At 36.0% G+C, this 18,029-nt stretch overlaps 1 protein-coding gene across 2 annotated transcripts in view; it reads right to left on the bottom strand.

Moving 5' to 3' along the window:
* PRR16 (proline rich 16) overlaps positions 1-18,029 on the bottom strand; it is a 297,195-nt gene that overhangs the window by 100,798 nt on the left and 178,368 nt on the right. For both annotated transcript variants that reach the window (XM_071209659.1, XM_071209660.1), the window contains exon 2: positions 13,143-14,046. In XM_071209659.1, coding sequence (XP_071065760.1) covers positions 13,291-14,046 — 756 coding nt within the window. In that variant the 3' untranslated portion in view covers positions 13,143-13,290. The remainder of the gene's footprint in view (positions 1-13,142; positions 14,047-18,029) is intronic.

Below are 18,029 nucleotides of genomic sequence, written 5' to 3'. Positions count from 1 at the left end.
CTGGAATTCAAGTGGCTCATGGAATATGACTACATCACCTGCTCCCAAGTGTTGCTATAAGGATGAAATGAAATAGGTTATGTAAAGTACCCAACATTGCAAATAATGGTTGCTCAATAAATGTTACTTTTTTCTCCACCCTCCTCCCTTTCAAACCATGCATTTCTCTGAATAGAGCCTCTTGAAAAGCCCAAAGGTCTCTTGAAAAATTAGGTAGAGTGGTATGATATGGCAGTCAAGCAACTTTCAAAAAGAAAAATTCCTTGTGTTTTCATGGAAGTACAGACTCAAGATATCTAAAAACAAGTTCTATTTCCAGCATCTGCCAAGCTGCCTTGAACGGCTGCACATTAAGGCCAATAAGGATGATAGGGCTTTGACAGCTGCATCCTGGCCCGAGGACATTTATGGTCTCTAGCCCAAATGCACTGTCATCAACAACAGATTCCAAGCAGAGGAGGAAAATATTGTGCCCCCAAAGGCAAACTGCTGGTTACCTCTTTAGGAAAGGATAAAATCATAAAGCACAAATAGCTGAATATCTTCATATCAGAAGACCTAGAGATGGCATGTTCAGTAAGTAACCAATACAAAATCTCAAAATCCAGGTCCAAATGTGCTCCAGAATTAAGCCAATGGAGGCCTTCTTCCAAGTCTGTCTGAATAGGAATAAGATACAAATCGTAGCTTGATTTTCATAAATGCTGAAAGTGGTCTCTTCCTTTTTTGGTCTTTACTGAAATCATTCCTAAGACCAATTGGAGGCATTTTTATATTTGTTTTAACTAGATTGCATTTCTCAGACTTTTGCTACACAATCACTAAATAGAAATGATTAAAGAAATAATGTGAATTTTTGATAAGAGTGGTTCATTTCAAACGTAATTTTCTCGTTATTCAATAAGCTATCATTGACACACCAGGATCTTCTCTGTTGGAATACTTGATTTGTATTAGATTGAGATGTTTACAACTTATTTCTATCCACATAATCCTATGTCAGGTTCCAGGTCAAATTAATTAGCTGTTAATCTTTATTTCTAAGAATAGCTACTGTAGGGTCAGAAAAAACCACTGTGAATTTTTTTTTTTACAATTGTTTCTATCTTTAATATTTAATATAAAATTTCAACAGTTTTAGCTTATGTCTTTAATGTTAAAAAGTGACTTTTACTTCCTTAACTGTGACATTAAAAATAAAAGAATAAAAAACTTTGAAGATTATTATATCTAGTGTAGAAAATATAAGCTGATATTAAAGAATAAACATAATTAATAGAAAATATAATTTAGAAAAGGCTATGAAGAATAACTCTTCTAAATGCTGAAAATTGACTTCTTTAATATAAAAATGGAAAGTATAGGACACTTAATGTTTATATAAAGCACATGGGAGAAAATACCAAGGTACACACGAGTTAATTTTAATTAATCAACATGACTTATGGAAAGTAGAATTTGAGAAAAGCCATGAAGAATCTGAGATTTCAGACAATGCCAGAATATTATATTTCATACCATAATATCAATGCACTCTCAGCAAATGTGAATAAAAACTGCTGTTAGGGAATGACTTTAAAAAATTAGAATAACATTCTGTATTCCTAAATCAGCTTAGAATTACTTATACTTAAGTACCATACTAATACATAATCAATATTCTTCAAACAACATGATTTAATATCAAATTTTACTTCTCACTTTTTGAAATAGACTTTGAGCCTGTGAATGACAGAATCTTTGAGTGATATGGTAATACAAAGAAGACATATATTTCCCTCATTCAATTTACTGTACATAGATCTCTAGCTCAGGAATTACTATGTTTTAATACTACATTAAATAAAATAACATTTTTTAAAGTCAAAATAACATTTTAAACCTTTTCAAATTTAGATTTGTAAGAGCATTCCTGTCTCTTGTACATACAGTGAAAGAGTGGTGTAAATAGACTCCATATTGATTCTGTAATTAGTTTTCCAGGTGATTCTGATGTTTAAGAGGATTAAGACCCACATTCGTATATGCAGTAAAGCGAATAAGGCCTATGAGATGTAAAATATGCCTGAGTACAGTGGTGCTCCAATTTCCACACCATAAAATAAGAACAGTAAAAATGTATATTCTCAAACCTAAAAGTGCCTTTCAGCTTACCTCTGTCAAGTGTTGTTTTGTCCCTCACCCCACCCCACCCCTGCTGTTGAAACAGTTTCCTAGGGAGTTCAGAAAGGAGCATAAGAGTCTGTATTATTTTGAGAGAACAGCTTCTTATATTAAACTCTATCTTGAATTTTGACAACTGAAACAAAAAAAAGTGTTTGCCTACATAAGCCTAGCTGCATTGTCAGTATCTAACCTACAACAGAAAATCTTCTAATATACCTTGAAGGTACTATATAACTGCCAAATCCAATCCCATTCTCCTGTTCCTTAAAGGATTAGTATGTATCAAGTAATTGGCAACTATTAATATTGACCCTTATGTTACATGAAAGCCAGAATAGCTTCCTTTATTTCATGGGTTAGGAAATTTATGAGTGCTAACCTTTTCAACTGTAAGCTAAGTAAATGTCACACTTTTTAACTATATAAGGAAACTCACATTGAACCACAGACATAAAAATAGTCCCTTCAAATCTCACCCCAATCTCTCTAAACTTTGCCTGGAACAATACATTAAATCAGAGCAACACAAAAAGCTATGAGAATGGCAAATGGCAATCAATAAAACAGTTTACACCTGATTGCTCGTTCTATGAATTCAGTCACCAAATATTATACATATCAGAGGACTGTTGTATCTTTATCAAAGCAGTTTTATCAAACACAATATAAAGAATGCCTGTAATCAGTATACATGATAAACACTCTGCAAGGAATCAAACAAACTGAGGCTTAAGTTCACTAGGTTTAGAAAATAAACCTGATGTAAATGCTGAATATAACCTGCAAAAATTAGGAGAATTTTCTCAATGGCAAGAAAGTTCATGTAAGTTTGTGCAATCATTCCAATAAGTGGGGACAGCCTTAAGGTGGCTTAAGGAGGAAGTCATCTGTACTTTTCCAGTAGCAAACTGCATTTACCTCTCGTATTTTTATGTCTACACTGAGGTCCTTGCCAGCAAGATGTCTTCACTATTGTCTCCATCTACAATTACCACAGTGATATGGATGGAGCTTAAGATGTGATGAGTCTTAAGTGCATGTGACTAAAAACCTAGGTAGAAGACCCATCCTTATGGGATAGAGCAGACCTGTTTCTTAGAAGTCCCTCTTGTCAGACTCATATATCCCTGGAAAAAAAGAGAGTCTTTTATTTCCCTTAAGTTTGTCAAAGCAGAGTGTCTTCAAATTAAATTGAAAAAAAAGAAAAAGATAACAAATCTAGTAAAATGATAAGTGGTAAAAGAATGCTTATGCCTCCATACATTAATTTAAAGGCATAGCCTTGATTTTACTACATAGTGGTCAGGTTAATTTTGAAGTACAAGAATTTGTGCTTAAGAAAGAGAAATTGCTCTAATTATTTATTTCAAATATTTATTCACTTCCCTTCCTTCTTTTTGCTGAGCACTTTATTCTTTCTTTATGCTAACTTTATTCTGTGTATTAAGAGGTCAATTTTCTAAACTATTAATGAAGGGACTGAATTTAATCTTTTTAAATTCCTTCCTCCTTTACATCCTGATTTCTTGATGAAAACAGACATGGTAGATAATTGCCTTTATATAATATTTTTAATTTAAGAGAAGAAAGAAGTATGCTATTAAAATTTATATTTATTTAAGTATTAGTTGGGTTCCTGTCTCCCACATACCACATATTTACTTGCTTATGACTTGGTGTGTGAATTTTTATCTGTGTTGTACTGATTTTTCCCTTTTTTTTTTTTTTTCACAGTTTAGGAAAAGATTGAGATAAATGGTACAAATCTATAGAGCAAGACTTTCAAAGTTATCAAATAGAGAAGTTATGTCAGGCTGTTTCACAAGCCCAAGAAAAGATGCAGCGGTAGGAAACAAGATATGTCAGGGGTCAGTAATTAGACAACTTGGTTGGAACAGTATTATCAGTGTTGAGTGCACTGGACTGGAATGTTGTAAAAGTGGTCTTAGGAAGGTTTTTTATTAGAACCACCACAAGCCCAGACTTAAGAATTTAAAATAGCAGATAATCCTGTGCCATTGAAATTTCTGGATGGAGATGAAATGATGAAAGGAAAATTTCTCAGTTGGACATCTGTAGAATGGATTGGGAGTCCATGCAAGAGGTCCAGTGACCAGGCAGGTGGCAAATGCAATCATCAAAAGTGTGGGGATAAAAGCTTTTCTGAGGAGAGTGCCATTGGGAATGACATTACAAAAGAAAACTAGGCCCAAAATTAAAATTACTTGGATAAAAGGAACAAGGGAGATGGAAAAGTTAAATGTAGCTGAAATTTGGATTTTGTCTGATTAGGAGATTTATTAGAAGTCAGGTGAAGGAGTGCTTTCTAATATTAATTCTCTATAATAACTGATAATGATTCCACTTAGAAAAAGAAATCTATTAAAACATAGAATTTCAGTATTATAATTCCAATGTCAGGCAAGATATAGCCATTTAAAAAATATAGTTAAAAAGTTTTTTAAAGCATTTAAAATAAATCCATATTTTCTGCTTTTGTGCTAAACAGGATTTGAATTAGTAGGAAATAATAGTGCCAGATGATAATTCATTGATGATTACTAGCAACATTTATTCTTTTTAATTAAACCATTAATTATTGCAATAAGAATTCATCAGTCCTTCTACAAGTCACCTTACTGAAATATATACTCAAAATATTAAACTTTGGTCAAAGTAAAGCAGTAGTAAAGGCTCTGTCAGAATTTTTTTAAATCACTGATTTTTTTTAAACCACAAACTAGATATTCTTTCTTTATGCAAAAGTTTGATGCTTTAATCCCTCATTTGAACAAACATTTTTAATAGATGTATAAGGGTCTAATGGTATTGGACTTTTATTAATTTGACAAATTATCTTCTAAATGCATTTAGAAGATATATTTACTTATGTGATATTAAGTATTATCACAAATAATTAAAACTAAGCTACACTGTCAAGACAGTTTAATAAAGCATGCTTTCTGTTGCAGTCATCTCATATTTCTATCATGTTCCTTTCCTGATTTGCTAATTTGAAAAATTTAATATATCAAAAATGAGACTTCTACATAGGAACTGAAAAGCTTCTAAGAAAGTCATTAGGTTTACTTGGTAATAATAACTACAAAAATATCTACAGTAAAATTACTTCAAAATTGATATGAATAAAATATGATTGCTGTCCATGTAGGCAAATACAAATCAATCAGCCAGATTCACAAGGAACACAAGTAAGAAGTATTACAAGCTCATAACATAGTTTACATTTGTTTGATGTTTTACTGCTGTTAATGAACTACTTTCATATTCATTAAATCATCTGGTCTTCACATCAACAGATTGGGCAGATGGTAACTTTCAGAGGAATGAAGAAGAAACTGTTAACAGAGCCCCATGCAGTGGTGGTGGTGGAGTAATTGTATCAATGTTACTATAGTAAAAATAGAATGTGTAAAACCAGGCAATTTGGGCAACAAGTACAATTCCAGACCTTGTGAAGGAATAGATAAAATTAGGAAAAGGAGATACATATATTAATAGTATCTATTCTTGTAATCATAAGAGAAGCATGACCAGAGAGTTGGAGTGGAGCAACTACATGTAGCAGAGGATACAACTGAGCTTAACTATGTGTGTAACCCATTCAATGTCACCTCAGTAGAAGAGTTTTCATTCCATACAAATAACATAATGAGATTTACAGCAAAGTACAGAGTAAGTAATAATTAGATCATGCTATACATATTTCCTAGAGGATGCTATGGGGTAGAGTTTGGAAGGTGTTTCTATATTCAGAGAATGAGGTGAAATAATTTGGTGATTCTTTCTATTCAATACCCCTGAAGGCTACAATTTAGCTGATTCCTAAAGTTGTATATCCTTGTTGTTTGCCCATTCTACCTTTCAGCATTGCTGCCCAGGAAAGAGCTGAAGCTTGTCCTAATGCTCTAGAAGTTCGTTTGAATTTGCACAATTGCAGTGGTCTACTGATACCATTCTTTTCTCTCCTTACACTGCATAGGAAGATTGGGGGAACCTGGCATACAATACTTCCATTGGGTGGGACAGAGAGGCACCATTACCTTCATTTTAAAACAGGAATTAGACAGATTTAAGTAATTTGACCAGGGACCCTAAACTGTTGTGACAACTGAGAGGCAAACCCAGGTCTCCTGAGTGTGAATTTATGTTTTTATCCTAACATACTACTGAGGGAAGGCTATCCAGGTGAGCTGCGGTGGGCCAAGGGAACTGGTAGAACGGACGGGCTTCCTGCTCTCCGCAGGGGCATGGGCGAGTCCCGCCCTCCCTGTCTGGCAAACGGGCCGCCCGCTCTTCGCCGAGGTACGGGCGAGCCACGCCCTCTCGACCGTTCCCGCCTAACCGCTAAGCCCGACCTACTGCCTCCCCCTCTTCCCCCTCGCTGGGGCCACATCATCCAACGACCACTAGCCAATCCCCGCCGGCCAACTTTCACATCGCCTAACTCCCACCAGCCCCAACCAACCAACGCCCCACACGCCGCCTCCTGCCTGCCCCGTCTCCTCACCCCACAAATATATTGCCCAGCACTTCTTGAATAAAGCAGACTGCACATTGCCACCACTTGCCATCTCCGCAGCATTCTTCGCGCCCGCTGTGCGTCCATCTAACACCTCCCCCTCAAGCAGCTTGGGCAGAGCCAGAGGAAATCCCAATCATTATACTACCCTCCATATTAATATCTTTTATATATGCTTATTTATCTCACAATTTACATTACTAGTGATCTAAACTTATCCGAAAGGTCTTCAGATTTCTTTAACATTCTGAGTAAATAGATTTATGGCTTCAAATTAAGCTGTTTTATCCTTAAGGGAACAATTATTAATTGTTCATATAATTTCCTGAAATATTCTTTCTTCAGAAATTTAATCAGTGAAAAATTATACAAATCTGAAATGTTTAACTGGGGTTAACATGTAGGTCGGTGAGTGTCCTCAGACAAAATTCAAATATGATAGCTAAAGGCTGCAATAACATTTCATCCTTCACTTAGTAATCCAGTCAGTGCCCATCCCCTAAGATTTTAGCAGGGCTATTATTAGATTCATTTTTTTTTCTCCATATTTTCTCAAAATAAAATGGTTTCCTAATTTGTGGCAATATTAAAGAACATCAGGTAACAAGTAAGGAAAAGATTCAGGTTATACATACACCAAAAATTGGTCCCTTAGGAAACGCTGGTAGGAGTGGCTTGTGTTCACCCACTGGTAGTTAGTTGTCCTTCCCTTTCTGGGTGAGTAGGGACAGTGGGAGGGCCATGGGACTAGTTTAGAGCTGAGGTAGTAAAAGTCTTCCAACGAGTCTCCCGTTGCTCTTTCCTGGTTGTCGTAGTCCTGGAAGAGTTCCTGTGACCGGATGGTGGGTCCAGGCAGTCAAAGCAGCCTGTCTTACTGAATAACTGCCCACGTGGCTGCTACTGTCCTGAGAGTCTCCCAGAAGACTTAGAGTGAGCAAGAAGTAACTCTCATGCCTTGGAGATACTGGGATTGTTTACTATTGCAACACAATCTAATCTATCTTGGCTAATACAGAAATACTTTTCTTAATAGCTTCCAACTTTCTTTGGGAAATTCCAATGAAATGATGACTTTCAGCTCCACAGATTACATGGATGTAATGCAGGGGCTGTGCTTCTAGGTAGTTCTGAAAGGTATCAAAGAGAATAGGCTGTGGAGGCACAGAGCCTGCTTTTCAATTCTGGCTTGACCACTCACTGATTCTATAAACTTGGACAGTAGAATTTTGCTGGCATAGTTTCTACATTTGTAAAATGTGGATAATAATATCTAAGGCCAGCATCATTACAAAGGAAAATGATGTTCTGATGGAAAAAATTTATGTGCAAAATACTTAGAAGAATGTTTGGTATAAAGTAAGTCCTTGAAAAGAGTTAGCTATTATGTCTTGTCACCATTTACTCCCAACCCATTCGAGGGCATACATTATTTGATTTTAGCTGGTCCAAAATTGCATTTGGTGGTTAGGAGCATTGACAAGTACATTATCAAATTGTGGAAAATCATATTTATAGTCTAATAACTAAAGGATGGAAATATTTTTATTATAGACAGCTCTAATGTACTGATTCTTTAGAGGTTCTGCAGAGTGCAGGTATTGCTATTTTAAGCTCCCAAGTTCAATGTTAAACAGATGGAATTCACAGATGAAATACCATAGAATGATAGTGACACATTCAGGGTCAAGTGTCATTAATAATATAAAATCAGAACTTCTTAGGAAAAAAAATCTGTATAATAGACAGCTTTTGAACTTAGAGAAAAACTGAAAGGTGAAGCTACTAGTATAGTACATGAGAAAATGAGACTTGCATTATTCAGCAGTTCATTCATTTTAGACAGTAGCTAAACTGCCTGAAATCCTTTTCACATTCTGCAGAGATCAAACACATTAAGAATGTCAAAACAACATTAGATAACCCCTTTCAAACATCAAAATCACTGTTCAGAATAAAGGAAAGATTTGCAAAGCTCAGGGCTACAAAGAACACAGTTAAATGGCGATGCCTGGGAAAGAAAAAGCATGGGGAGCCATGTTGGAACTGAAATGTCAACTCAGTCACTTACTAAGGGGGTGGTGTTAGGCAAAATACAGAAATTCAGATCTTGGATTTCTGCACCTGTAACTCAGGATAAAAACAACTATTTTGTACATTCATATCAGACTTAGAGACACTATAATATATGGAAAATTTCAGATAGCAGTTAATATTACTAGTCTACAAATCTCTGATCCTTCTAAAAGTCATAAACTGAAAGCATTTCATTCTGATTTTGCCTTTGCCTTCATACAAACTCTATAGCCCATGTTGATTTAAGTACATTTTAAAGAGATTATTTGCCAACCTTTTCCATGTCCCACTTTAATTTTTTCTTACATCCCCAAAAAACAGCATGATAAATCTAAGGGCTTCAAATGAAATGACACCCTATATAATTGCTGCTCCACTAAGATGTTGCAAACAGCAGTTTTATGCTCTACACTGCTGTGTGCCCAATGGTGGCACCACATCTGTCATTATTTCAGAATCATGCAACTTGAATGTCCTAAAACTCCAAAACATTTAGTCTCAAAACTTAATTACAATGTCACAGCCACACATTGACACAGAAACCATCATGTAATTTTGTGATAATGTCTAGTAATTGTCAGTTTTTGTGCTCTTTACCTAATCAAATGATAGGGCTTTTTATCGACCTTTATTGCTTATAAATCACTTCCTCACTTGGAAATCATTAGTATTTCACCAAAGTACATTATAATGAAGTCTCTCCTGCTACAAATTCAAATGTACATTATAGCAAAATGTGCTACCAACAAGAATTAGAAAGAAATAACATCTTTGGACCAATTATAAGAATGATATTGCATTATAGCACATATTCCATGGGAAAAAAATAAGTCAAGGCAGTGATTCATGACTTGATTACACCATTCTCAGTGTGTTTACTTGTGGAACTACTTAGGCTTTTCTTCCCAGAGTCACCCAAAATGAACTATAATTAGAACACATAGATAAAGGTTCTTGCATAGTTTCAGAAAATATGTGTAGCTGCTGCTCTGGCCAAGCTAACAGCAACTACTGACTTGTCCAGATAAAACTGTATAATGCAGTGCCTTATCAAGTAATTAGGATACCGGCATAACTCAAACACATAAGTTTTTAGATTAAATAAACCACTTCTGCTAAGAGTAGACTCAACAGTTTTCTAGAACATTATTAAAGTAATGAAGTTCTGAATATAATAATAACACGTTGGAAGAATGAGTAATTTCTCTTCTTGCATGACCATTTATTTTTGTGCAGATATTTTTTTTCCTATTTCACTGAAGCCTTAGACCTAAAAAATATCATTTTATTTACTTTAATAACTATTGAAGGTGACAGAGAACTTTAGCCATTTTTTTTTCTTTTTGTCTTTCATCAGTAGGGATAAAACCTCTTATCACAGAAGTGGGAGAAAATGTATTTAAACTAAAAAGACAAAACCAAAACTTTTACTATTTCAATTTAATTTAATCAATGAGTACCATGCGTTTGGAAATACACATTCTATCTTTAAACTAAGAAGGATATTATCCTTAAGCAGTTTATTACCATTTTATATTTTGTAAGAATTCCACCTTCAAAGGAGTGTCAATACTAGGTCTATGGTCTACTTACTGTGTAAATAAAAGAGCTGAAATACAAATTGTTGAGAGAGAGAGAAAACAAAAACAAAAACAGCTCTTAAGGATTTAAGGAACACATTTCTGTTTTGGGCTCTTCAGGAAGAGAAAAAATGTACCATATTATACAAAATTGCACTCCAGAATTTAAATTTTAAAAGCAATGTTGGCTGATTACAAAAACTGCAGTGTGATTTAGGACTCTTAATTTATAAGTCCCCACTCAACTATTATGACAATCTATGTTAATTGATTTCCATGTTTTACAAATATATATCTTTAATATCTTTAAATATATATAAATATACAAATATATATCTTTATGTATCTTTAAAGATCTAACTAAGTTCAAGTGAATGTTGCAAAGTTATCAGTTGGGAAAAAAACAGGTTGGTGCAATATATTCCACACAGTAATGGAAAATAAGATATGGAGAATATAAACTCAAATGAGTGTCCCAACACGGCTATAACCTAATATTTAAGGTTGACTATCAATAAATAAACTGTAATAAGAGAGCAAAGTCAATGACTATAATATTTGGGGTTGGGATTTAAATTAGCTGTCAAGACTAATTTTTATTTATGAATGTGTTCAATAAAACAGGTGCTATAGTTTTGGTATATGTCACAGGTCACACAATAAGATGATATTCCATGGGATAGTTTTATCTATACCTTGAGAAGAGAGATGGATTAATCTTCTGAGGTTGTTTTTAGGCATGTGGCTCAATATTCTTATTAAACCAGTTACTTTTTTTGCAAGCATATGATCTGCTCTGCAGATGATTACTAGATGCAGCTTGTTTCCCAGATATAACAAGAGTCAAGGTCTCAAACCATAAGGCAATATTTAGGTCTTGGAACCTGGCTGGGGAAAGAAGATGGGCTGAAGGAAGAAAACTGCATGTCTTCTATGATGGTTTATAAATGCAAAATGGTTTAAGCCGTCATGTATTTTGGGAAGAAATAATAATTTAAATCTAGAGAAATGATGAAATCCTGTGTTTATTCACACAGAGGCTAAATGGATGTATTCCAAAGTTAAGTATACATTATTTTGGTATTCAACAAGTTAGTTATTTATTTACCTGGCCCATATTCATTAAACATACAGATTATACAATTAATAAATTTTAGATGGCATCATTTCTTGATTATTGGTCTTATAAAATTCTGAAAAGGAGAATTTATTCTGCTTGCAACATTCCCATGACCAACACATATAGAACAAAATATATGGTGAGTAGATGTTTAACATGTCATTATCTATGTTTTATTCATTTGATTGTACCTTTAAAAAAAATAAGGTCTGTTTTCTTTCTCTTCTTCTGCCACAAATGTATTTTTAATATAATCTTTAAGTAGGAAGTTGTTTTAAAACAATATTCCAAATTACCATGATACAGCCTGAAAAAGGCAACAAAGAAATATGCCTGAAGATTCCAAGTAGCAGAAAAAAAAAAAAAGTTTTGTGATCAAAAGACAAACATTCAAAAAGGTCATAGCACTCTTTATTAAACTGCACCACAAACAAATGTCTGCCAAGGATGACTCCCTCTACTAGACTGTAATTATCAATCTGATTCAGAGGTGTAATGGACAATTTTGACTGATTATCATCATCCCTCATTCTTCTCATTTAATGGAACAATTTTGCTCGGACATGCATCTGACCTCATCATGACTCAAGTGGAGATAAATTCATTTATAGATACAGGGCATAACATCAGATCATCCAAATCATTGTGGCTGGGGACTTTACTTGCACCGTGGGTGGGTGCATGGTCTATGTTGGCAAATGAGACCAAAGAGAAGGACTTTTATTAGCTGTTAGGAAGAAAATATTTTTTTCTCTTTCTTTCATAAAACATCAAAGAATAATGGCATCTTTCAACTCTGATGGTAATCAGCTTAAGGCCAATGCTGAAAGCATCCTGTTACCTGAAGCATTTTTATTTTCCCCTTGGATTCTCCTATAAATGTGGTTCCCTCAAAGAGGCTGAGCGCTTGCTGATGCAGCAGGTAAAACATCTCATGTGGTGTTTCCTGGAGCAACGGTGAATATTAGGAGGGTCTAAAGGGCCTGGCAACATAGGAGGAATCAATAGATGGCCCTTGAAGTATCAAAATGGAAGTTTATAATATACCAATGTGTACTTTTCTTTTTATGGTATGGATTACAATGATCACCTTCAAAACTCACTGTGGTCTTCTCCAAACCTTGTCAAAGATGTTATCCATTTTGATGAATATCCACATGGGCTTAAATGAATCACTGCTTTATTTGAACTCTGAGGAACATTTGGTATTGTCATTGTTTGCTATTGTTTATTAAGACAATAATATTTCCAAAGATGAAAATATTGTATTACATATATAGCTTAACATATAATCATAATTGTGTAGTATAGAAAATAACTTTTGGTATTGTCCTCTGCCTTTAATAATGCAAACTAGTGGCAAACATTTTTTAGAAAAATAACAAAATAATCCTTCAGTATTAAAATTTCTTGTTAGAAAACATTAGAACAAAGTTAAGTGTATGATGTTATTAATGCATAGATGAGTTAAGCATGAATAAAATGATTTCAATCCCGGCTTTTACGATAAATCAATATATTTGAAATTCGCAGGTCACAGTTTATCATAGGCCAATTGAAAAACTAATATATTCAGATTTTTCATTATTCTGTGGTTTTTGATGATGAAACATTTAAAATAATGCATAACCAGGACATAAACAATGTACTGCATACTTACCAGGCGATTTTTATGCCACTTTGCTGTTTGCAGGATTAATATATTTGGACTTTTTATTGCTTGAGTAGAAAGTGCTCATTACTTATTTTATGTGTATAATATAGAAATTTAAAAAAAAAACAAAAAGTTTTTTTTTCAATGGCATACATCACACTGTTGTAGTGGTTGACTTCCTCAAGATGGTCTTCTGTGGTTTTGGTGCAGTGGGAGGAGGCACAGTTGCAGGTCTGAGAGGAGGGAAGCTGTTACTGTGGCTTATTCCCAGTCCCCCATTTTCCAGTGGAAAAGGAGGGAGATGGGAGGAAGGAAGGAGGGGGGGCCCTTGTAGAGGAAGCTTTCCTGGTGGGCGGACAGGTTCACTGTGTAAGTGCACCTCCCTGTTTTTAATGTTATACCGGGTATCACAGTCAGGGCAATAGCCATGGTACTGCACCTTTTCATTAAACCGTACTCGTTCCCGAGGCCCTGCCTGGGAACACCTGTCTTTGTCAGGTCTATGCATCAGAGGCTGCACTGGAGCTTTGTCCAAGTTACTATTGGGTATACAGCAGATGTCTCCATTTGGAATTTTATTTGGTCCACCAGGTAAACCTCCATTTCGAAGAAGGGTGCCATTGGTCTTTACTGGATTGACAGTTGGCACCACCCTTTGGGGGTCTTCACACTTCACCGGTGTCAACCGTGGAGGAGGAGGTGGTGGGTTTGGCTTTCTCAGGACTGTGAGGATTGCAGATGGGTGTGCTGGGGGTTTAATGAGAGGTGCATTAGCCTGCACTTTGATCTTCTCTATACTGGAGGCTGTTGTGCCACTTGAGCTGCTATTCAGGGTGTCCGTTTTGGAGCTGTCAGTCATCTCATCCTCCAGCTGCAGGTCAGAGGTCAGGGTGTCAATCTGGTCAACCACCTGGTGGAAAGGACAAGGCAAATGTGTTGAGGAATGACACAAAGCAAGATAGAATAGAAACAGTTTCTTCCTTTCTAGCTTTAGTCTGCTCCAGGAGACATGACTAATACTGAATAGTGCATCCCATTGTGGCTTAGTGTTTCCATTCAATAAATTCACCGAGTAGCTATCAAAACCCAAAGTGCCAACTGTTTGACAACACAATGATTCGACATGCTTAAAACATAAACTACATATATATGTTTTATTCCCGATTCTGCTAGACTCATCAAAGATAAAATCCCGATGCAGGAAAATAACTGATTTTTAAAAACAAGAGGAAGGGAATTCCTTTTCTGCTAGTATGTAGAAAGCCTCAGAAAAATACAGCTCCTACCATCAAAATGATAAAAAGCCAGATAATCTGAGAAATCAAGGCTCATCGTGAGATCATCAGAGAACCGAGATCATAAGGTAACCAGGTCTGAAACACAAAGAGTGTCAAGCCTTCTGAGGAGAGACAGGACACATGAATGTCTTCACTTTTGGAAAATCACTGGAAAAAGAGGCAACAAGGACAAAAGTGAGTAAGTAAAAAATCAGAAACCTTAAAGAATTCTTAAAGGCTGTATATACTTTCATGACAGATTAGAATCCCTGGCATCCCCAGGCACAAGTAGAATCTTTGCCTTCCATGGGCCTCTCCTTTGCGAGACTGAGGGCAAGAGCTAGTTCTCCATTGATGATAAACAGGGATAAAACACTGCCCATTCCCTCTGGCCCCAGACCCTTCTCTCATACAAAGCAAGAGCCTTAAGTTGTTGGCGGAGTGACAGGAAATTCTCCAAATTCCAAGACATAGGCAAAGATTCCCTGTAACTCTGAGAGGTAGAAGCAAAAGCCATCTGACCATGGCAGAGGGAGCAGAAAACTCTCTTGAGCCTAGGATCCTACTTTAGTACAAAGCAGATGTCTGCTATCACTGGAAAGAAGATGCGAATCTCAACCTCAACTTCTGCCACAGATACAGGGCAGAGGCATGGAATCTCACAAGGCTGTCAGACGATCAGACCATGAGGCAGTTTGAGTCCCAATAAAGGAAGGAGGCCTTGAAGACAGGAAAAGGGAATGGAAGCATCTTAGACAATACAATTCCAAGGAAAGTTTGGCAAGTCTTGGCATGGAATATGATAAGTCTTGCCTATCAAGGGAGTCTGGCATCTCCCATAACAGGCTTGCCTTCTTATCTCTGCTGTGTTCCACCCTGGTTATGGAGCAGCTTGTGGGAAGCATGGCCTCTGCTATAGAGCTGGACATCAGAGCACAGTGTTGGGACCCTCAGTCAATCATGTTCCCTGCAGTCAGAGATCTTACAGGCCTTTTTCATGGCTGCCACACCTGAACTGAGATGCATATAAGAAGGTGGTAGAGTTACAAATTGCCTTAAAAATGGTTTATTATTGTAAGAAGAAAATACTTTCATTCCATGCATTTCCACCTGGAGGAGGTTCCCTCCTTTTTCATCAGGCCAACGTTTTGTTCAATTGAAATTTTCTCTTTGGCACATAGTGGCAGAATTGAGCTCAAACTGTATCCAGAAGTGGGGAGAAAAGGAGGGGTGAATCTACTGGATCCACTTTTTCCCCTTGAGGCCTTTCAGTGACTTATTTATGCCAGTGCCACCAAGGCCAGCCTTCTCCTTGGATATCTAAAAGGGCAATAAATTAAACATGCTCAAGAGAGTCCATGATCTCCTGTAAATAGTTTTTTTCCCCAGCATTTTCTATTTTAATGAATAGTTCCACCAAATACACATTTGAGCAAGTCCAAAACCAGAATTGTGATCTTGACACCAACTGTTCATTAACTCTCTGTCCAGGATACCTGGAGAGCATCATGTTTATTTTAGGTCCTAGGTATATCTTGAATCCTTTCACATCTCTCCTTTTCATCTTTGACCTGGTCTGAGCTACCACTATCTACTATATGGTCCATCCACAGTCAGCCTACTTCCCTTTGCATCTCTGTAGTCTTAGTGATCTTTTTTTAAAAACAGAACTTTAGTTACAACCTTTCAATGCCAGTTCATTTCTCCTGCGTTAAAGTCCATTTCTTAACAAGGTCTTCAAGATTATGAAGGGTTTCACTCAGTGGTGTCCTGTTATGTTTAATAACTGGTTCTCCAGGAAACAAGCAGGTTCTGATTTGAACCATTTGCCAATTTCCTTGCTGCAAACTCTCCCCAAGGCTGATATCAAATTAGTAATATGACATCACTGAATGTGGAGTTGGTAACAAATGAACAGAGGAACATTCCACCATACGGATAACAATAGACATAAATGAGAGAAAAATGTAGCAAAGCAGGAATATCTAGGGATAATTAGAAAACCTTTAATATAATTAAGTGTATGTTTACATAGTTTTGTTTTTAATAATGGTTGTGTTTAGCAACCAGCTCCAAAAATATTTGAAAATGCAAGAGTTGGTCCTTGATGGCTAGTATAATTAGCTGCAGCACAACACTGCCTCTAACTTCTAAAGAACCTTCCACTTCAATTCTCTTAAGTTTTCCTCTTTTTTTCTATTCTCAAACCTCTGTGGTCTACTATTAAATCTTCATAATTGCCATTCTATTTTCCACCACAAGACTTTGCCCATACTGATATTTCTTCCTGGCATGCTCATCCTTCTCATCTTAGTCTAAATAACTCCTATTCTTCTTTAAAATCTGGGTTCAGGAATCACTCATGAAGTTAGCCTACCCTGACCTACTACAATATCCTTTATAGGTCATGCTAATTTGTTATATATTCATGAAGAATCATATTTCTTTCATTCAAAGAACTCACATCATTTTTAATTATTTAAGTACTATAAGTATTGGGGTATTGTTTCCCCCTAGACTAAATTATTTCTTTGGTCCTAGCATGGACAAAAACACTCTTTATCCTATTTAATTTTAGAGGGTGTCGCTACTTTGAAAATGTCATATTTGTTGAGTTATTCCAGAGGGAATCAGGAGAGAAAAGATTTATCCATAAATGAGCCCCAGAGTTGGTGTTTCCCTAGCTCTGGGACAGATATTGCTATAGAAATTCAAGTGGGAGGACACTTAAATATGTGAGAACTGGACGGAAAGTTTTGGCTAATGGGTACTGTGTGCTCTTTCATCTGAAGAGATTAACTCTTTTAACTTATTAAATACATACGGTAAAGGAGAGAAAGCTGATCTAAAGCTGATCATCAGAGATGAATATGTATGGCCTGTTTCCCCAGTCGCTTGAGAGTTCCTGGCTGGCTTCAGTCTCTATATTATGTCCTGACTGCCACCAAAATGCCAAGAGAAGTTTTTTGTGGCTGTTGTTGTTTTTAAAGCCAAACAAACTACAAGAATTTTCTCATAGGGGAATATTTCTTCACAGAGCAGGGAAACTTGTATCAAAACCTGACTAAACTGATACTCAAATAAGTAACTGTAAAACTGCAACTACTTAAGTACTTTGAATGAAAAATACAAGGGGTTATAATAGAAGAATAAGACCTCTTCCAACAGGTCGGTGAAGCATTCCTGAAGGATAAGTTGGAATCAACTTGTTGATGAGGAGTGGTTGGAGCTTTACACGAGAAGGAAAGAACATAATAAGCGTCCTCTGGCAGAAGAGAGCACGGGAGTGTGCAATTTAAAGAAGACTCTTCTGCGGGAGGGTGCTGTGAGAGAGGAGATTGGAAAGCTAGGTACAGCCAGATTGTAGGAGGCTTGGTACACTGCTGAAGTACCACAAAGTATTAAAAGCATTTCAGAAGTGATTCAAAAAGACAATGAATTAGTATTTTGCAGAACTGAAGAGTTCTCTAATTAAATAAGTAAAACGATTTTAAAACAGGAAAATATAAACTAGCTCAGACATGGAGTTACAGAGTGCAGAAAATTAATGATTAAGGTTTTACTCAACCGAAAAAGAATGTCAAATATCTATAGATTAACAAAAATTAGTCTGACA

This window comes from Dasypus novemcinctus, chromosome 2 (genome assembly GCF_030445035.2).
Source record: "Dasypus novemcinctus isolate mDasNov1 chromosome 2, mDasNov1.1.hap2, whole genome shotgun sequence".
NCBI lineage: Eukaryota > Metazoa > Chordata > Mammalia > Cingulata > Dasypodidae > Dasypus > Dasypus novemcinctus.
This window is presented reverse-complemented; position numbering and strand designations above follow the sequence as displayed.